Below are 21,132 nucleotides of genomic sequence, written 5' to 3' on the forward strand. Positions count from 1 at the left end.
GATATAGATACATTCAATATGAATTACTGAGAAGGAGAACACTCTGGTTAGCAGTGAAGCTTACCTTATTTGCAAAATGTTACAAAATCTCTAGATGATAGATATCCAGGAAAAAGAATAATCTTAATTGATTGATGTTTGCAATAACATGCAATGAAGTTAGGGAGGAAAGAAACTATATTTCTCTCCATGCATAGTTTGGTATTAAGTATCTGCCCTTCATAGTGCTTGTACTCTATACTCTCCTTAAATAAAAAATTTCTTTCCTATAGAAACAGTTGGCATGTTATTAATATTTGAATAGAATGTTAACCTGGTCCAAATACTTTCTAATCTTTCTTGTAATGTTGTTTCTTTTGGGGCTTTAGCTCAGGGTGTGACAAGTATACCTTCCTTCTGCATCCAAGAAGCAAACTAATAAAATAAATATAAAATATTATCTCCAATTTGCACCAATAAGATGGTACTGTCATCACCTTTAAAAATATATTTTTTCAATGATCACTAAGACATTCATTTATATTCAACAAGTAACTCTTGAGACCCTCCTTTGTATTAGGTACTGTGCTTATCCTTTAGATTCTGAATTTTGCTCTATTTAATAGGTTGATTATAATTTGTTAAGAAGTTTCCAACATGAGATCAGAGTTATGGGAACTCAAAGATATGACCAAGCACACAGTCATAATGTGAGGATGTAAAACTTGTTTCAGAAGCATTAATTCATGCAAACAATGTTTTCTAGGTGATTACCTTAAGATTCATGGGATCAAGCATGAAAATAAGTGGGCAAAAAAAAAATATTATGTTGGGCAGCACCCGTGGCTCAAAGGAATAGGGCACTGGCCCCGTATGCCGGAGGTTGCGGGTTCAAACCCAGCCTTGGCCAAAAAAAAAAAAAAAAACTGAAAAAAAAATTCTGTAGCACAGTTTTCTATTCTTTTCATGTTTAACCGCCAATGGAGGCAAGAATTTAAAGGCTCAGCAAATAATTCCTAAATACTGTTACTTTATACATTAAATGCCCTTTTACTTTCTATGCCCTCACAATGGAAAATATTTCTGCACATTCTATTATTATCATGTTTTTATAGTGAATATAAAAATTCTGAATGTATACTGGTTCCTCACTAGAACTTTTTTCAGTTCTACTTCATATTGTCAAATACATAGTTGTCATAATACATATGACTGTGACGTCTTTTTCTTTTTCATAATATAATACTGATGGATGTGAAAAATTTAGTGTATGTTCTTAATAAGGCCTGTAATATTTGAATATTTTACCACAATAAGGCCTACAATAATTAATATCTAAATATTCAGACCATTGAAGGTAGTACCTTTTTGATATGTTGAACTAAAACATTTTAAAAGGTCTGTTCTATTTTTATACCCACAATTAACCCCAGGCATAATTATAAGATTTTATAACCAGTAGAAAGTCAATTTTTTCAAATCAATATATCTTTTGCATGAAATATCCTTCAAAGAATTATAATCCACAGGATTTATTGAAGGAGTGGCTGAGAACCATACACTTACTTGAGGGCTGCATTTCACTTAAATGCAGTGAAAGCCCATTTCCTTCTGCTAAAGCTCAACTCCTAAAACACTTAAACCAGAAACAATGCTATCAAGTTTGAGATTTTGCTTACTGAATATCTTCAAAAGTCAAAGCTCTGCATAGACTATGCTATCCTAAATACCAGTAAGACTTTTCGCATATAGGAACTGAGATATATTTCTATAATAAGAAGGGAATGTGATGAAAAAAGTGAGATTAAAAGAGACAGGATTCTCAGTTCTAATCCTAATTATTGTCACTAGTTGTTGTGAATGTGTGTGCATGTATGTGTGTCAACATGTGTCTTGCATAAGTAATATCTCTGGATTTAGTTAACTCATAAATAGAATAGTTTATAAACATTGCTATAATTCTTTCTATCCCTAAAACTCAGAAATTAATGGACCCTGGATTGAATGGTTCAGCTAAGTCATTAGTTTTTATACTTCAGATTCAGAAAACTTATTCTTCTGGGGCATGGTGATGGGTTTTCAATGTACCAGTTAGTCAATCAATAGTATTGGTTTGGGTTGGATCATATTATCAGAATATGATTATAGTCACAGTCCAAGATATAGTGTAAATTCACAGTTAGCAACAGAGGCAACTGCCCTCAGGTCTTTCAATTTGTTTAGCAATGTACCCTCTAAAGATCCCTATACTTTTTATAGGCCAAAATTGACAAAGTAAATGCAAATATATGAATTTGAATATTTTAACACTAAAATAAATGTGGGAAGAGATCGTTACTTATCTAGAAGTGCATCCATACAGACATATTTCTTAATGAAGCATGGTTAGAAGGGGTAAAATGAAGAGAATCTACTTTAGGTCAAATGAGTAGACTAAGTTTGGAGCTCAGAAACGTGGAAACTTGCTAGGTAACTGAGGAAATTTGCTATTTGTTTGTCATTAAATCCGTAGTGACCCATATAAGCTCCACTGAGATGAATATATGCATAAACGCAGACTTGGGCTGGAATTGAAAGGAAGCTTTCACATGTGTGTCTGCTTAATTGTGAACTCCTTTTTTAAGGCAGTAATGGTACCTGTCATCTTATCTCTGTGGTAGTTAGGGTACTGCCTGACACTGCACACCTGTACAATTATGGCTAAAGAAATGAACCTGGGGATCAAACAATCCTGTATCTAGGATTACTACTTTGATCAAATTTTTGCAGCACCAGGGTAAGCTCATTCTCTTTTCAAGGCAGTCTGGATTGTTGAATATATATCTCCTTTTTACTGAATTGAAATTTACTTTTCTCTCTAATTTCTATCTGATATAGAACATCATGGATTTGAGTTCTGCTGATATGAAAATGTAATAGGATTGTTAGAATAAGACACAAATAGATCCAAATGGAGAAATATCTTAATTGTTTTAAGGATTTTTGGCTTGACTGGAATAAAGCCTTTGAAGATTCTTTTGAGGACTCCTTTCCTTGAAGAATCATTGCCATGCCATCTTTTCTCACATGCTACCTCTGCTTATCTCAATTCTTCTTTTCTCTAAACTTAGAGAAGAAAATACTGTAGACAATTCCAAATTAAGGAATAAACTCTGAAAAAAATTTAGTGTTATGATAGGTTTAGTTTGGTTTTCTAAAGCCCTGGTCAAATGTGCTGTGTATAAACAGTTACTAAAATGGAACATAAAACATCACTTCAATTAGAAGCTCTAAAGTAGAACTGCCACTTTATTGTAATAAAAATTTCCCATAACTTTTAATGCCATGTATTTATTCATTCAATAAATCTGAATTTATATCCTACTCTGTATTAGCATTGTGTGTTTCCTATAGATCTCCATTTTATTAAGTTTAATATCTTATATTTAATACCCTGATGATAATTTCATTTATAGTCTCTTAAGAGATAGAACCAAAATCAACTGATAATGATGACTTAAATGGTATGTCTATTTATTTGTCTATATAGTAAAATAAAACTGTCTTAGGTATTGGGACTTCAGAAAAAAAATATTTTAAATTGATAAGTAATAGCCAAGTCATGGAAGAAGCCCAAGTGCCCATTGACCCATGAACTGATTAATAAATTGTGATATATGTATACCATGGAATATTATTCAGCCTTCAAAAATATGGAGACCTCACCTCTTTTACGTTTACATGGATGGAGCTGGAACATATTCTACTTAGTAAAGTATCTCAAGAATGGAAGAAAAATATCCAATGTACTCAGTACTATTATGAAACAAATTTACAGTCACTCACACTTTCATATGAAGAATAGATCACAACTATGGCCCAAGATGAAGTTGGGGGGGTGGTAGGGGAAGTCAGATTAAGGGAGGGTGAAGGGATCACACCTATGGTGCACAGTGCAAGGGTACTTGTTGGATCTATTAGTATAGAGTATAAATGTCTTAACACAATAATTAAGTAAATGAGATGAGGTATATATTAACCAGTGTGATGTAAGCATTCCTAATTCTATATGAAATCAGCATATTATACCTCATAAATGCATTAATGTATACATGGTCTATGTGTTTATGATTTAATAAAAAAAACCAAAAAACAAAAAAAGAAAAAAATAAATTGATAAGTAATTTAAAATTATTCATAAATAGTACCATATATAAAATAGTAAATTGCACAAGAACTTTACGTCCACATTGTATTTATAGATATCCAATATCTGTTTTCTTTGTTACTTGAGGAAATTACTTATTTTATTATAATAGTGAGTGTTATCAGTGTCAGGAAGAGAATGGTAGAACCGTCTTAGATTTTATTAAGTGTCATTAGAATTATTTTCCAGGTACTGAAAATTACAACAAATTAGGTATTTAAAAATATTTGAATAATTTACTCGAGATCATGAGAATAAGTAGCTGCATTTATAAGTCAGCTTAATGAAAATAAATGGGAAGTCTAATATCTTCCCGAATAGAACAGTTCTGCTTCACATCTTTCTTATTCACTACATGAATAATTGTGCCTTCACAAATGTGGCAAATAGGTAAAAAATAGATCAAATAGAGACAGTTCTACACTTGGCTCAACTTCAAAGTCAGAAAAGTTAGGACTCAATTGCAATATGTTCTTTCTTTGTTACAGTATGTAAACTTGGAACTAAAGATTGATTATAATACTCAGTGAAAATCATTCACATTTTAAGATAAGGATCTTCATCTCTGAAATAGATTAAATAGCTGATCAGCATAGAAACAATAATCAAATCACAAATTATATTATGGACAATTACAAAACTGTGAATAAAAAATGTTTACAAATGATAGTGAAGAATAAATTATTTTGCCACAAACATAATCAGGTATATACAGGATAATTTAAAACCAAATGGAATGACTGCAACTGTGGCACTTTTAAAAATTACCACCAAAATATACATGTTACTCAAGAGAGGATGGTAAAAATAAATTGTGACATGAAAGTAGAGTATTATTTCTTTTCTTATCCTTAAAACTTGGAAGATATTGCAACAAAATATTTTACCTAGTGTGCAAATGATAAAAAATTTTAATTCCAAAACCATTTCTCTAAATTACCAACAGACTTATACTCCTGATGCCTTTTCACATGATCACAAGCCAAACATGCATGTGATTCCCAAAATCGTGGAAGGTTTACTGTGAAATCCTTCCTCCAGTTAAAGTAACTAAGGTATAACTTATTGTTTTTGTCAACTTCTTTCAGATACTTTGCTAGCTCACTGGGAGAGTTATAATCTTCCACGTGAATGAATGAATCTGCAGGAATATAATTCTCATAGTTTTCCCTAGAGGGCCCAAGAACAACTGGAACAGAGCCAGCCAGAAAAGCATTGTAAAGCTTTTCTGTGATGTAATCTTTATGGATTGAATTTTCAAAAGAAAGGTAAAATTTACAAGTAGATATGGTAGGAATCAAATTTTTATCATTGACATATTCTCCAAATGCTTGCCCATAGGTATGGATTTCAATGCTTTTGCTTAGCTCATTGTAATACTTGACCCTGGCATGCTCAGGATTCCAGTTACTTACAACCCAGCACACCAATTTCTCTTTACTTGGCACTTCAAACACGAAGGGGTTGGTGCTCACTGTCAAGAAGCCGTAAGGCACTTGGATGTCTGAGTCACGGCGGTAAGTCAGAGTCAGGTTGAACAAGTGCTCAATACCACTCTTTTGAGGAGTGTGAGTTGGTGATTCCAAATTCATCCAAATCCATTTCTGGAAGGGTGGCCTCGCTTGCTGAGGTAAATTAGTCAGATCCCAACTGATGTCTCGGTGATGGATCAAAACCGCATGAGACTTGTTATACAGTGAACGGTCCGTTGTGAGATGGCATCCTTGGATATTGAACATTGCTTGGCAGGATGTAAGGTCAAAGGTCTGCCCAAATGGCCACACCCAGACCAGAATGGTAGTTTCATTAAAATAATCAGTTTTGGTGGAGAAGAAATTTTTCATTTTCAGCACAGAGCTGGCTGACTCCATTGGACTGAAGATCCAGCTGTTGGTGGGCTTGATGTAAATGAGCAGACTTGCCATGAAGCAGCCCAGGATAACACAGACGATTAAGAATGGGCGGAGAATTCCTTTGGATGTAGATGTCATAGTTTTTTCTGTGAAACAGAGAAAGACGGAGGGGTAGATAGGGGCAGAGAACCAGAGATAATCATATAAACAATATGAGATAAATGTGGTATATTCAGAAATATCCTTAATCACAAATTCAGCTGAATTTTCCTTTTCAATATTTTCAAACCATCTAGAGAAACAGAAGCCAAGAAACTGCTGTAAAGAGAAAGTTTCCCATACATTCTTCCCTACAAATAATGATTTAGCATTGGTTCTAAATGTACCAGTATACCTTCAAGCCAAGCAACTTTCTTTTCAATGCTATGCCTACCTTTTCTATTTTTATTTGCTTGTAGAAAACTGGTACCAAATAATGTAATCACCAAACTCATGACTAAGATTTTTAGTATTCTGAAACCACATCAGATTGATGAACATTTCCCAGCTGCTGTAGTAACTTACTGGTATACTGAGACTCTAATACAACTTTGAAGTTCAGATGGAATTCAATAGAAAAACAAAATTTTCAAAGGAAAAAGTTATGTTTTTATTGCTTGACATAAATTTATCTTCATTGTTTACAGACATATTAGTACAGTCATCTAGTAAAAAATGGCAACTTATATATAATTAAATAAGTTCACTGATGTAAATTTTGATAAATTTAAATATTTCATTGTCTTATTATTTTTATTCATTTTTTTTTCACCATTTTCTTTGTTTAGTCTATTAGAACATCCAATATCTTTAAAGACATAAAAATCAAATGTTCTATTGGTGTTATAAACATGTTCTTACTTGTGTATTCTTACTTATGTGGTATTGGGGCTTTAAAAAAATTATTTTTTTGTATTAAAATGTTATTGGTATTGTAAAAGTAAAGTAAATGGATTCTCAAAAGAGTTATATTTCATGGACAACAATTTTGATCTCATAAATTTTAGCAGATTATGGCTAAAAAGATGAATTAAGGCTTTTTTTTTTTTTAAAAGCATCTACAAGGTTTTCCTTTTTGACATTCATGCCTCTTTATAGATATGAATATAAAGATATAATATGTAATATATTTGTGAAACTGTTTTGTGATAAAATTCTTACTGAGCCTCTGAAACTCATATTGTTCTTCTCACCAGAATAATATGACTTATCAACTTCAGATTCATTAATGTATTTCATAATTTTGATAAAATTGATATAGAAAAATTAGATGTTTCCTCCAGAAAAGTGAGAGATTATCCTTCATTTAATTATAAAAAATGTATATGAACGTTTAAATATTATACTGTTTTGCTGTGTAGATTTTCTTAAAGCATATGACATTCTCTGAGTAGTGGAGCCTGATTGTGAGTCCAAAGATTAGAGAAATTGCATTCTAGAACATACTCAGAACAGAAATATTGGAAGCAAAGACTGTAGCTCACAGTAGTTAGTCTTATAGTCAATAACAAAAGGAAAATAGAAAATTTAATGTATAATGTAAATTATATGTAAAATATAATAAATATATAAAAAATTTAATGTATAATAAAATTTAGTGTCCAGTAATCAAACTACTAATTAATTCTTGGACTACAGAGAAAATCAGGATGGAATTAAGAAGGAATCTCAGTTATTCAGAATTAAGTGATATTGAAGGCACTAATGGCCAAACTTTGTAGTATGGTAGAACAGTGCTTAGAAGGAAATTTACAGGCTTGCACATTCTATAGGAAATTAATTAATTGATAGGTCAATTCAAGAATCCAGACAAAGAACAATGGCACAAAGTTAAAGAAATAAGAAGAAAAAGAATTAAGGAACAGAAATTTGAGATGATTAATGATGTCCCGAGTTTTGAAAATATTAAGACAAACTTCAGGCAATGGTAGTAAAGAAAAAAGGATACATTCAAATTTAATATCAAAAATGGTCAATAATTATTGATGTAACATACGTTAAAAATCAGAAAAGACAATTTTGAGTAATTTTATGTTAATAAATTTGAAAGATGGCGCGGGGGTGGTTGGCTCATGCCTGTAATCCCAGCATGCTGGGAGATGAGACCAGACTGACCTAGAATGAGACCCCATCTCTTAAAAAAAAAAAGATAGCCAGGCGTTGTGGTAGGCACCTGTAGTCCCAGTTACTTGGAAGGCTGAGGCAAGGGAATGGCTTGAGTCCAGGAGTCTGAAGTTGCTATGAGCTATGATGCCATAGCACTCTGCTAGGGGTGACAAAGTGAGACTCTGTATCAAAAAAAAAAAAAAACAATTGAAAGATGATTAAATGAATGGTTGTATTTTTGCACCACCAGAGAAATATCAACATTGCCACAAGAAGAAACAAATTCTGATTAAACAAAGAAAAGTTAGAGAAATGGAGTTCATAAACAGCAAATAACTCAAAATAAACATTAGGCCTAGATGGTTTTTCAAGGCTTGCTATCAACAACAATCAATAGGGAATAATGTCCCACTTTTCTTTTTCCTTAATAAATCATTCTAGAAAATAGAAAATAGAAAATAAGAAAAGAAAACTATCTCATTTTATGAGGCACATTATAATCTTTTTACTCATAAAACATATAGAAAGTATTTTAAGACATTCATCACACTTTTGAACACAAATGCCAAAATACAAAAATTTAACAATAAAGAACATTGGAAATATATTATAATGTGATTCAAGAGTAAGTTTATGGGAGTTTATTTACATTTGACCCTACTTTATAAATTTAACTAATAGGACAATATCTCAATTCTGTCTAGATCTGGGATCTAGACCAAAAATGCTATTGGAAGGGTCTCCTTTTCATCAGAACAACATTAATCTTTAAACTATGCATGAGTATTAAAGGTTGTCTGCATACTGCAGTGTTTTCTTTCCATGAGACCAATGTTTAATGATTTTTACAAATGCTCTAATTGAAAGTTTCCTTAAATCTTTTTAAAATTGAAGTGCAGTGGCAAAACCTCACTAAATAAATGTCAGTTCAATATAATCAGGTTAAAGCTGTAACAGCCACCATTTAGTAAAGGCTCACTCTCTGCTAGGCTCTGTGCCAAGCACTTTACACACATCATTTCCTTTAATCCTCCTGGAACCCCTATGAAGGAAGGAATCTTTTCCTACTCCTTCACACATGAGAAAATTGAAGGCCGGAGATGGAGTGACTAGCTTAACCATTGGGTTGTGCTTTTTCTTGCCTTCTATACCCTTCTTTGAAGAGCACTTACATCTACTCATTATATTCCCAAAGAAACTGAGGCCCCACATGATTATGAAACTGAGAAATTTGCCTAAAGTCACACAGTAAGTGATAGAGCATACTTTTAAACCCTGTCCACCTGGCTCTGAAGTCTGAGTATTTGATCACTGATTACCCAAATTGCAGCCACATTATACAACTATCTTGGTAATACCAGAATGTAAACTTCATGAGGGGCTTTGTTTTCTTCACTGATGTGTCCTCATCAGCAGAATATAGTCCAATAGGTGCTTAATGAATGTTATTATGTACTACAAATGAAGGGCTGAATTGCTGAGTCCCATTTATCTACAAGGTACTATGCTTGCTAGGTAACTAGCTACACCAAAATGAACAAAATGTGAATGGATGGAGATGTGCTTGGTTGACTTCTCTGCGCATTAGGCAGTAACCTGCACATAATAACTGCCAATAAAATGGGCAGATAGGGAATCCCATATAAGATGACAAAATCTCCCAGTTTTGCCACCCTGTTGTGTCTCAAAGTTGGTATTTACCCAGAACTTTTCCCTCTTTTTTTTTTAGCCTAATGAGAACGAATCCAGCAGTGGGCAGAAACAATGCTCCTTCTACTGCGTGGTTCTCAGTTTTCTTGCTTCCTGGACATTTTGCATTACTTGAGGTTCTTCTTGGTAAGTCTCTGAGCAGCCTCTCTTTCAATTTTTCACTGCTGCCAGGGTCAATTACTAAATAATAGGGGCAGTTACTCAGAACCCCTGTGTGGGACGGAGCTGTCAGAAAAGTTTGCTTCCTAGGGCCAAATTGACACCCCTTGACAGAAACCTTTTCACCTATTCCTCATAACTAAAATTTGGCTGGATGCTCAACATGTCTTGAACTGTTAATCAATACAACTTATTTTTAAAATACCTGCAGCAGTGTTACTACAGTTTTCATCAGATACAGCAACAAATTTATAGCATAAGCAAGTTAAAACAGTAAAAAGGATAAGTAAACCTTTCCAGTTTTTTTTTAGTAGTTTCAAGTACCATGAGAGAATGTAATTTGGAGATTTTTCTATTAAAAATACCAGAATCATACTGCCTGATAACAGTTGGTACGCATATGATTCAGTTTTTCATTAAGAGATTACCTCTAGTCATTCTTTAAGAACGCGCTACTGAATGTTAAAGAATGGAAGAGAACTTGACATAGAAAAAGTTTAGAGTTGTGATTCTCAAACCATAGACACATGTCAAGCTGTTAGGGAGAAAAATGTGAAACTAAGGAGACCAGGTAGCTTCAACGAGTAGTAATTCTACTCTAAGTTTTGTTTTTTGGGCTTTTTCGGGGAGGAAGGTATTGAATTTTTATTTTAATTGGAAAGAACAGGAGCATATTGTAGAATAGAATTCATTACTTGTCTAAAACACTGCAGCCACTGCCTATTGCTTCTGTTGACCTCCGTGTCTCACACTAGGAGGGCAGTGAAGTTGAAAGAGATTTTCTCTTAGGCCATTAGTAGTACTTGGGCCAACATATGTGACAATCACAGTGTAGTACACTTCCTCTCTCTCTGGAGATGCATGACCAAACCATTCCTAATACGACTTTTGGTCAGTGGTGAAGACATGTAAAAGACATAGACCATTTGAAAAAAACTTTAGAACAAGTTGGGAATCCTTAAATCAACTCATATTAACTCCCAAAGTAGAAATAAATCACTGACAAATTGAAGGGTGGATTAAATTTAGTGAAGGCCTCAAGAGCTATATCTTAAACAAAGTTGTTCTCTAACCTTCTCCTGTCTTATCTTTTGCCCCTCATTCTTTCTGAGGCAAGTGATAGAAACTAGAATTGGTCGTCTCCAAGGCAGTCAATAGACACAAGGACTCATTTTTATTTTTTATTTTTTTGAGACAAAGTCTCAACCTGTTGCCCTGGGTAGAGTGCCATGGTGTCATAGCTCACAACAACCTCCAACTCTTGAGCTCAAGCAAACCTCTTGCTTCACTTTTTCTACTTTTAGTAGAGACAGGGTCTCATTCTTTGCTCAGGCTGGTCTCAAACTCGTGAGCTCAAGCAATCCACCTGCCTTGGTCTCCCAGAGTGCTAGGGTTTCAGGCGTGAGCCACTGTGCCTGGCCACAGGGACCCATTTTCTCCAAGTCCAGTCATAAAACCCAAACATATTACTCTCATTTCCCCCTGCCTTTTTGTGTAAGAACTTGTAAAGAAATTTTATGATGTACCTTGTATGACTGTAGGTCATAAGACCTCCATTTCAGAGAGAGTCTTGCTCTATACCAGAAGGAAGGAATGCTACTGAGGGGCAAGAAGACGCTAAACAGACAGGTATTGCTGGGTTCCCCCACTTAGTCTACTAGCCATCACACCCTTTTTTGTCCAGTCATATTTCCATGTGGTTGTCCATTCTTCATTGAATCTGAGCCTAAAAATGGATAGTTTTTCCTGTGTCTTTGAGTCTTCATTCTGATAACTCTTCTGTCATACGAAACTATGATCAAAGAAATTTGTTATGCTTTTCCCTTATTAATTTATTTTTGTTTAGGGATGTTTCCTCCCTCTTATGATGTAGAGGAAAGGAATCACCCTCTCTCCATTCCTACACTGGGATCATTCTCCTTTCCTCTGATAATTGCATGCCAATTTCCTAGTGGAATATTGACTGTCCTCTGTGGACAGTCTTTGGGTCTACAAAGTAAGATATCTCCCTTCCCCCTAACCAGTGTTGAGTAGGGAATCCAGGTCATTTGTACTCTCTCTGGGACTTTAAAATTTGAGAGGAAGAGCCAACCAAAGGTGAAAAATAGTGGAGCTAATTAATCACAGTGGGCTCTCTGAAAAGATAATTATGTAAATTCTACTACCAGGGTCCATGGAGCTGCACTGCCTCCCACCTTCCTGGGCACAGTTCTTTCACTATTCCTTCAGTTTCAAGTGGACTCCATAACTTTCCAATAACTAATTATATTAGTTATAAGTGGTTTTATTGTTTGAAACAAATACAAACCCCACACCCCTAATAAGCAAAAAATCCAACTTACATTCTCCTCTTCTTGATTTTTCTCCTCTCTTTCCAAAATCTAAACCATGTAACTTGATTGAATCTATATTTATTTGAATTTTTAAAAAAACCAAGCAAATAAACAAAAAAACCCAATTGTGTATAAATTCTCAAAAACTCTTAGAAATATTTTCACTGTATATAAACCATTGATTCTATTCAGAGTTTAGGTATTTGGTGGTATTGTCTTTCAACTGTTAGTGATCTGTTTACAAGGGCTCAAAGAATAATTAACTTGTCATATAACCATAATGATATACAGTACCATCATATTAGTATGAGGTTCTGAAAAAGTCTGCTGACTACTACATTGAATGTTCATGTTAAATTCGCCTAGCTTTTCTTTTTGTTGTGTTTTTCTTATTGTTTTATTTTGCTTTCACACTTCTCCCGTGATTTTTATGCTAAGAACAGTTACAAGATTAAAAACAAAGCTTTGCACTTTCACTATTATATACCAAATTATATTTTGCTTGGAAGTATCGTAAAACTTTATATATTCATCACTTCACTTTCAAAGATTCCTTTGAAGCTTCAAATTCTATTTAACTTCTCTCATGGGCATTCCTGCTCTAAGTTCCCACAATATTCCCCATTGCATTCTGAGCCAAATGCCTCCTGCCTTTGGGAGAAATCCCATTTACTTTTGGCAAGAAGACACTGGTTGATCTCTGGAATGCTATTAAATTGTGTTTCTGAACCTTTCTCAAAGATCATTAGATGCAATCTCTGGTATTTCCCAGGATAAACCTGTTATATTTCTTCAAACTCTGAGGAAGGTACCACTAAATGATACCAATTTTGGTCACCAATGCTTTCCCTGAATATTACATTCTCCAGCACATACTAACAATCCCCTGGCTTTTTTCTACAGTGGTTTCATCTTTGGACAACCTAATGAATGTCTTTTTTTTTTTTTTTCCTTCCTTTGCTTTCATTTATGTCTCAGACATTTGTTTCCACTGGCAATTGAGCTGCCAACTGCCACTTTTCCTGCACTGAAAATTCCTTTGTTTTGGACACTTTCTACATTCACTCCCTTTGAAATTTCCTTTTCTGTTGAGGGATTAACTTCTTTTTTAGTTTGATCTTTCATCTCGCTCTCTCCCCTCTTTACTCAATCACTAGTTTTTAATTGCTGTCATTATTCACCTCGAAAGCTCTATTTACTGGCTTTAGCTGCAGCTAGAGCCATCAGATCTGACTCTGAGCCCAAGTGTAATCTGGCTCATGTTCCACCTTCCTATAGAGAATGCCAGAGAAGACAGGACCAGGAGGTCCCTTTCTGGCATTGTCCCAGAACATGCTTTCTGCCACCCTTGAGGCCAGTAATCTTTCATGCCTGCTGGCACTGGCATTTTCTATAGTTATTGTCAAGTTTCAGACCCTAACACCTAGCCAAAGAAGGCCAAGGGAACCTTTAAAGTAAAACCTGAAAGCTCTTATTTTGGGCTGATATATTACTATCTTTTCTGACTTTAAAGGTGAGAATGCTTTCTTTCCACATAATAAGAGAGAGAGAGTAACCCAGGTGATTCTCTTTGACAGCTCCCTATCCTTCGTATCTACACTCAACCTAGCACTGAATGCTGACCATGGCACTTCTAAAAGCTCCGTAGGTTTGTTGACTTCTCCGCATTTCCCTAGAGCACATGCCTATCATCTCTTGGATGGAATACTGACATTGATTTCTAAGGGGTCTCCCTGGCACCACTTTTAGTCTTCCCAATTTGTTCACCGTGATCCTCCAAGTGTGGCTGTAGGCCAGGAGCATCACGTTAGCATCACTTGGATTCTGTTTTGAGTTCTCTTACCCTAACCCCATCATATGGAAGCAGAGACACTGAGGTGAGGCCCAGCAGCTTGTTTTAAAGAGGGCTCCAAGTGGTTCTGATGTGCTAAAATTTAAGAATCTCTGCAATACTGTAATGTTTCAAACCACAGATCACATGTTATCCTTTTGTTTAAGGCCACCAAAGAATTTCAGATTGCATTTAAGATGAAATTAAAAAAAAAAATCTATGTGGCTTAAATGGTCCTAGATGGAGGAGACCCCACTTGTGTTTCCAGCCCTGCTGCATGCTGCTTCTGTATTTCCCTGTCACTCTGCTTGCCCTCCATGGGATCACCACACCAGCCCTGCCTCTCCCTGGAACAATTTCGCTCGTCTCTTCACTGATTTTGCCTTTTCACTTCTCAGCTCTCAAGTCTGCTGGACGTTGCTTAGGGAACAATTCCTGACAACCTCTCAACTTCCCCACAACATACTAAGTCAAAGCTCCCAAGCACATTTTTGCACAGAATTTGCCACAGTAGCAACTTTATGTAGATTTTCATGAGTATATGATTAATGTTGTCACCTCTGCTGAACTGTAATTAAGCTCGTAAGGCAGAGATTGGGTGCTTTGATCTAGAGTTCAGCCCTTAGTGCCTGAATCAGGTCTGGCATATTCTTGCTGTCACGATATGTTTTATGAGTGACCAGTACCTAACAGTGATTGATCATTTGCAATATATAGGGACCAGGCTAAGACTCTAATATAAATTTCACCATTTAATCTTCAGAAAAATATATTTGTTTTGTTCATTTACCAAATACATATGTGTGTGTGTATCTCCTCCTGTGTGCCAAGCATAGTTCTAAGCACTTTACAAATATTAAGACCTTTAAATCTCACAGCAACCATATGAACTATGAAATTCTAATTTTAAAGATGAGGAAACCAATATGCATTTATTTGCCTAAGGTCACATAGTAAGTGGGCACTCAAGATTTGGACACTATTGGCTTGACTCCATAATGTGTTCCTTTAAAAATATATATTGAAAATTGAGATTCCAGTTTACAAATTGCAAGGACTTCTATGAAATTTTATTTTATAATATATTACTCTGGAATCATTTGTTCATTAGAATAAACTAGATTCACTAATGCTTTTCTCTTTGCTCTCATTCTGGAAACCAATGGTCAGGAACCATGGCCTCCTGCCTGCAAGTGAGTACAGAAAAGTGAATTAGAGCAGTGAAGGAGTCTAGCTTTGCTTTATTATTGGGGCACTTATAAAGTCACTCAAGGAACACCAAGCTAATGACACATTAATTGCTGATCCAGGGCTGGATGACAGTTGCATCCCCTGCTAGGCTCTTTCCCTTTCAGATGAATTCCTTATGTGCTGCTTTGTTGAGTTAAATAAAGGGACATTTAATTTGGAAATTATCCTCAAAGAGGTTGCCTAAAAACAATTAGGGAAGACAAAAGGATGCATTTAAGTAAAAATTACAGTATGTCCCAGAGTTTTCCACACGATACCATCAGTTAATATTTTTAAAGGATTTATTATATAAGTACTGATTTTAATCATTACTTAAAACAGAATAAAGAATTACTTCTCTCAAAATTTTTATATTTCAAATTTCCTAGATCTTAGGAGACCACTATAGTAGGTGACATACTTTTAATGACCATATTGTGATAGTTTCATCCTTAACTGGTCTTAATACCAGGAACTTCTCTTCTAAGTGTCCCATAGTTGTTTCTTCAAAAGACCAAGAAAGTCCTCCAGGCCCTTCTGGTAGTTCCCTTGTTTGTCTTCTGAAAATCCACATGGTGCCGCCTCACTCATACTCCTACTCACTGAATGTGAGGGCCTGGGCTCTGAAATTCAGCTAGGCCCTGACTTCGGATCCCTGGTAGCCAGGGTTTCTAGGTTCATGTTGCAGACAAAAAATGGGCCAGATGAGTCAAGTTTTGTTGCTGACTCTAGTAGTTCTGAATTCACTGAGACATATACAACATTTCTCTCAGAATGTTTCCCCTAATCTCTGGCCTCTAACAACCTGAGGCTTTCATCCAGTCTACAGGACAAGGCAGTGAATCAAGGGGAAATCAACTGCTTTACCCTCCTTGGCTCTTTCCTTATACCCTTTTCTCTAGTATAATATTCTTGCTCTGTTAGTGTGTAGTTTGTGATAGTTAATTTTATATGTTAATTTGATCAGGCCACAGGATGCCCAAATAAATGGTTAAATGTGATTTCTGTGTGTGTGGGTCTTGAGGGCTTCTGTAAAAGAGATTAGTCTCAGAGTTGGTGGGCTGAGAAAACCAGGCTGACCTCCCTAACATGAGTATATATCATCCAATCTCTTCAGGGCCTGAATAGAGCAGAAAGGAGGAGAAAGGATCAATTTACTCTCTGCCTGACTTACTGAGCTGGTACATGGATCTTCAGTCCTCAGGTCTTGTTCTCAAGCCTTTAGACCATCAGAATGAAATCCACATCATGGGCTCTGTGTTGCTCAGGCTTTCAAACTACACCACCATTGTTTCTGGTTCTCCAGCTTGCAGATAGCAAATTGTGAGACTCTGTGGTCTGCATAATCATGTAAGCCAATGCCTTATAAGAAATTTCTTTCTATTTATATATCTTATAACAAATCCTTTTGATGTACATAAAATTGCTTGTACATATATTCTGTATATATTAATATAATCTCTTTCCTATTGGTTCTGTTTCTCTGGAGAACTCTAATAGTTATAAAACAAGCACTATCATGAATATCAAAGGTTGTTAACAGATACTAAGAAGAAGGCTGCAGGAGTGAGAAAGTGTCTATCTACCTATAGAAGTAAACACTGGGTTAGATGGGGCATTGCCATGGCAACGTTTTCAGGCTCAGACCAAATTTTGCAGGCTGATCATCTTTTGAACTCATGTGAAACTAATTAGCACCAGCTTTACTATGATGAAATAAAAACACATCACTGTAGTTAATGAGGAGCTTTTGAAACTTCAATTTACAATAAGAGAATAAACCAGTAAGAGCTAAAATAGGAAGAATGAACCACAAAGAAGTCGGAGGCCTAAGAGATAATATGATGAAAGTGTAGCTGAAGCGATTTCAGGAATAAATCTAGTTTAATCAACATGCAGCTGAGTAATCCAAAAACGAACTAACTGACAGACTTAAAAGAAGACGCTGTTGTTAGGAGAAAGGTGGAAAAGCGGTTTAGAAGTAAAAATTCAAGGGTTAGAAACTGTTCATCTTAGAGAGACGAACACCTCAAACCTTGGGGGAAAGTGCTTTTCTTGCATCAGGAAATTCATTTGGTGACACAGTCTGAATGAACCACACTCAAGGACCATTTAGTCCTCTTGCCCTGACTTTGTTCCTAAAAAACAATCTGCTGAATATTCATTTTACCAAGGAGTTATGTACTCAGAAGAAAGTGCCAAATTTTGTGAATATAACAGAGAGAATCGAGGCCACCAAAAGAGAATACATCAAAAAGAGACCTTCTGCATTTCCCTCCCTGCCGCCACAGTGGAGCAGACATCCAGCCTCACAGCGAAAGCTGATCCTTCATTAGATTCTGTGACCTCATTTCATAGACCGTCTTTCATTTTTCCTACATCTTCCGTTTCTATGTTTGGACTGGTTGTTTTCTATCAGAATTTAAATAAAATCACATTTCTCTTATCTTTTATTTAAGAACATCCATCCTCTCAAATAGTGCTCCCCTGATTTCCCTATCTCCATAAATGGCTACGTGTTCTATATCCCCGCCTAAGGCTCCAGTGGGAAACCACATTTCTTTCTTCATCTCACCTGACCAGGGCTCTCTGGTCACTACATTTAATCAACTGAAATGCTGTAGTATTCAGTAAATCTCACTCCCTTTCCCTGTCCTATTGTCACTTCATTGTTTAAACCTATGTTACTTATTTCCTAGATTATTGAAATGAACCACCGTTATAACCGATGCTGGTGTTGTCTTGCTCTCCTCCAGTTCGTATTAAACACTGTGGTTTGAGTGTTCTTCCCCCCACCCCCTCTTTCATTGCCTCTCTTTTAAAATGAATTATTATAAAAGTAATGTTGGGGAGGAAGGAAGGAGTTAAAGCAACTAGCCTGTGATCCCCCTATTCCCAGGGAGATGCTCCCTGGGAATCAGAGAGAAGAGTACTGACCAGGTCTAATCTTCTTGTAAACACAATAACTGGATCCCCAGGACAACAGACTAAGAATATTTGCTGGAAGGAGAATTCTTATCTGTGAAATACTTTGGAAAAGATGTTCTTGTTTTAGGACTGCTCACTATAAACAAGCATGAGCTTTGATGGATTTCTGAGCTCCGCTCCCTAGAGAATGTCACATCAACTATACAAAAGGGAGATGTTTATCACTTAGCTGCCCCATTGTGAGAGGTGACCATGGGGATGTCTATGGCTGCAGACCAGAGACTGTGTGTTGATGTGAAAAGGAGGGTGGTGGAGGCCAGTAGGATGTTTAATGCCTCTTCCTGCCTCTTCCTTGACCACATCCTTGACCTACTGGTAAAGCTCAATACAAGCACCTCAATCTCTTATTGAAGTAAGTCTGATAAGACAGTCTGATCTTCTGTATATGAATTTAATGTTTATTGTATACAATTCTGAACACACACACACACAAGTAAACAAGAGCATTCTACAATGCAATTCACAGAATTAATAGCAGTATTTTTCTTTCTAGTCTTTACTGTATATATTTATGTAGTTATCTTAATTATCTTCCTATCTAGTTTCTCTCTTTCTCTTTCGACAACGTCTCACTCTGTTGCCCAGGCTACAGTGCAGTGGCTTCGTCATAGCTCACAGCAACTCCAAATTCCTGGGCTCAATATATCCTCTTGCCTCAGCCTCCTGAGGAACTGGGATTATAGGCATTTGCCACAACACTTGCCTAATTTTGTTTTCTATCTTTGGTGGAAATGGGGTCTCATTTTTGCTCATGCTGGTCTGGAACTGAACTCCTAAGCTCAAGACGTCCTCCCAGTTTGGCTCCCAGAATGCTGGGATTACGGGTGTTAGCCACTGTGATGGGCCCTACCTAGTTTCAATTACCAACTGTGTATGCTATTTTTTAAAACAATAGTGAGAACCAAGACATAAAATACTTTTTTTCTCTGGCATTTTTAAACTTAATTAAGTTGTGAGCATTTGTTTAAGTCACCAAGGAAAAAGCTTGTTTTTGTTTTCACAATAGTCAAGATATAGAATTAACCTAATTGTTGATGAATATATAAGCTAAATGCAGTATATACACACAGTGGAATACTATTTAGCAATTAAAAAAAAAACCAAAATCTTATTATTCTTTGCCACATGGATGAGCCTGAAAGACATTAAGTTCAGTGACTTAAGCCAGATACAGAGAGATAAATACTACATGTTCTCAGTCATCTGTGGAAGCTAAAAAAGTTGATCTCACAGAAGTAGGGAGTACATAGTGGTTACTAGAGGCCAGGGAAGGGGTGTGGGGATGGGGGATCACCAAAGGCTGGTTAACAGAGTCAAAAGCATATATGTATCTAAATAGCTTACTGTACTCTGTAAATATTTACACTTATGTGTCAAAAATAATAATAAAAGCTGAAAAGAGAAAAATCTTGATTTTTAATGGATGGATAATATTTCACAGTCTGAGTTCACTATAACTAATTTAACCACTCACCAATCCCTGGCCATAAACATTGTTTTCCTTTTTGTTCTAATGTGAACAACACAATATGCCATTTTTACGTGATGCTACAACTACAATTCTGATTATCTTGTTAACATTGATTTAGAGAAGGGAGAAAACAAGATGAAAATTCATTAGCAATTTTAAGGATACATATACTTACAAACAGGTATGAATACAAAGATAAAATCTTTTCCTAAAGAGGAAAGAATTTCTGTTATCAAATCTGGACTTACTAAGTGTTATCTTTTATGATCTATGAACCTTTTTGGATTTGATAAGAAATATGTGATTTGTTAAGCTTTTGTTTTGAGTGAAGTAAGTTGATATTTATTGTCTATTTATATTTATTTAGAAATGGATTCCCTGTTTATTTCCCAAATTGCTTTTACTGTTTAACTTGCTGAATTAAAGAAACTTTGTATTCGTTATATTTATCAATGGTAATATCCCTCCAATTTTGTATTTGTTTCAAAGTTTTTGGTAAATTTTCCTTTGATTTTGTTTTGTATTTTTGGCATACAAAAGTTATTAAATTTTATGTAGTGAAACATATTTTATCTGCCCCTTATTTATTTTTCTTTGTATTTAGACTTAGAAAAATCTCATAAGTAAAGATCAGTCAAATCAATGTTATTCTAATTTTTATTCATTTTATATTAGGTTTTATATTAGTTTTTTAATTCCTTGGAATCATTTTCATACTATACTATATATAGAGTGAAGAACACCATAATATGTTTTTCAAATGCCTAACCAATTCTCCCCAACAATATTTATGGTATAATTTTTCCCTTGCAGATTGTTTTATGATGTTTTATTACTTTCCTGTTTGTATATAAGTTTATTTTAAGGGTGTCTATTCTATCCCATTTATATTTTTATTATTATAGTGTTATAACATGTTTTAAGTTCTTTACATTAATTTACAGTCTCATAATTATTTTCTTCAATAGCATGAGATGTGACAATTATGTTTGTAAAGTCATCCTAGAAAAAGTGCTACATACTTCATTGCTGAATATCACTACGGTCATCTTTGAAGTACTCCCCTTGGGAAGCTCTGCACTGACGCCAGCACATAGTCCACCTTTCTTTCTTTCTTTCTTTTTTTTTTCATACTGACCCTCAAGCTGTCGCCTTGGGTAGAGTGCTGTGGCATCACAACTCATAGCAACCTCCAACTCCTGGGCTCAAGTGATTCTCTTGCCTCACCCTCTCAAGTAGCTGGGACT

The 21,132-nt window shown here is 35.3% G+C and overlaps 1 protein-coding gene across 1 annotated transcript in view; it reads right to left on the reverse strand.

Moving 5' to 3' along the window:
* Positions 1–4,812: 4,812 nt before the first annotated feature.
* FUT9 (fucosyltransferase 9) overlaps positions 4,813–21,132 on the reverse strand; it is a 95,199-nt gene continuing 78,879 nt past the window's right edge. The window contains exon 2 of the mRNA XM_023518226.1: positions 4,813–6,164. Coding sequence (XP_023373994.1) covers positions 5,077–6,156 — 1,080 coding nt within the window. The 5' untranslated portion in view covers positions 6,157–6,164 and the 3' untranslated portion in view covers positions 4,813–5,076. The remainder of the gene's footprint in view (positions 6,165–21,132) is intronic.

The sequence above is a fragment of the Otolemur garnettii genome, unplaced genomic scaffold (genome assembly GCF_000181295.1).
Source record: "Otolemur garnettii isolate 467f Iridium unplaced genomic scaffold, OtoGar3 scaffold00132, whole genome shotgun sequence".
In the NCBI taxonomy this organism is placed as follows: Eukaryota; Metazoa; Chordata; class Mammalia; order Primates; family Galagidae; genus Otolemur; species Otolemur garnettii.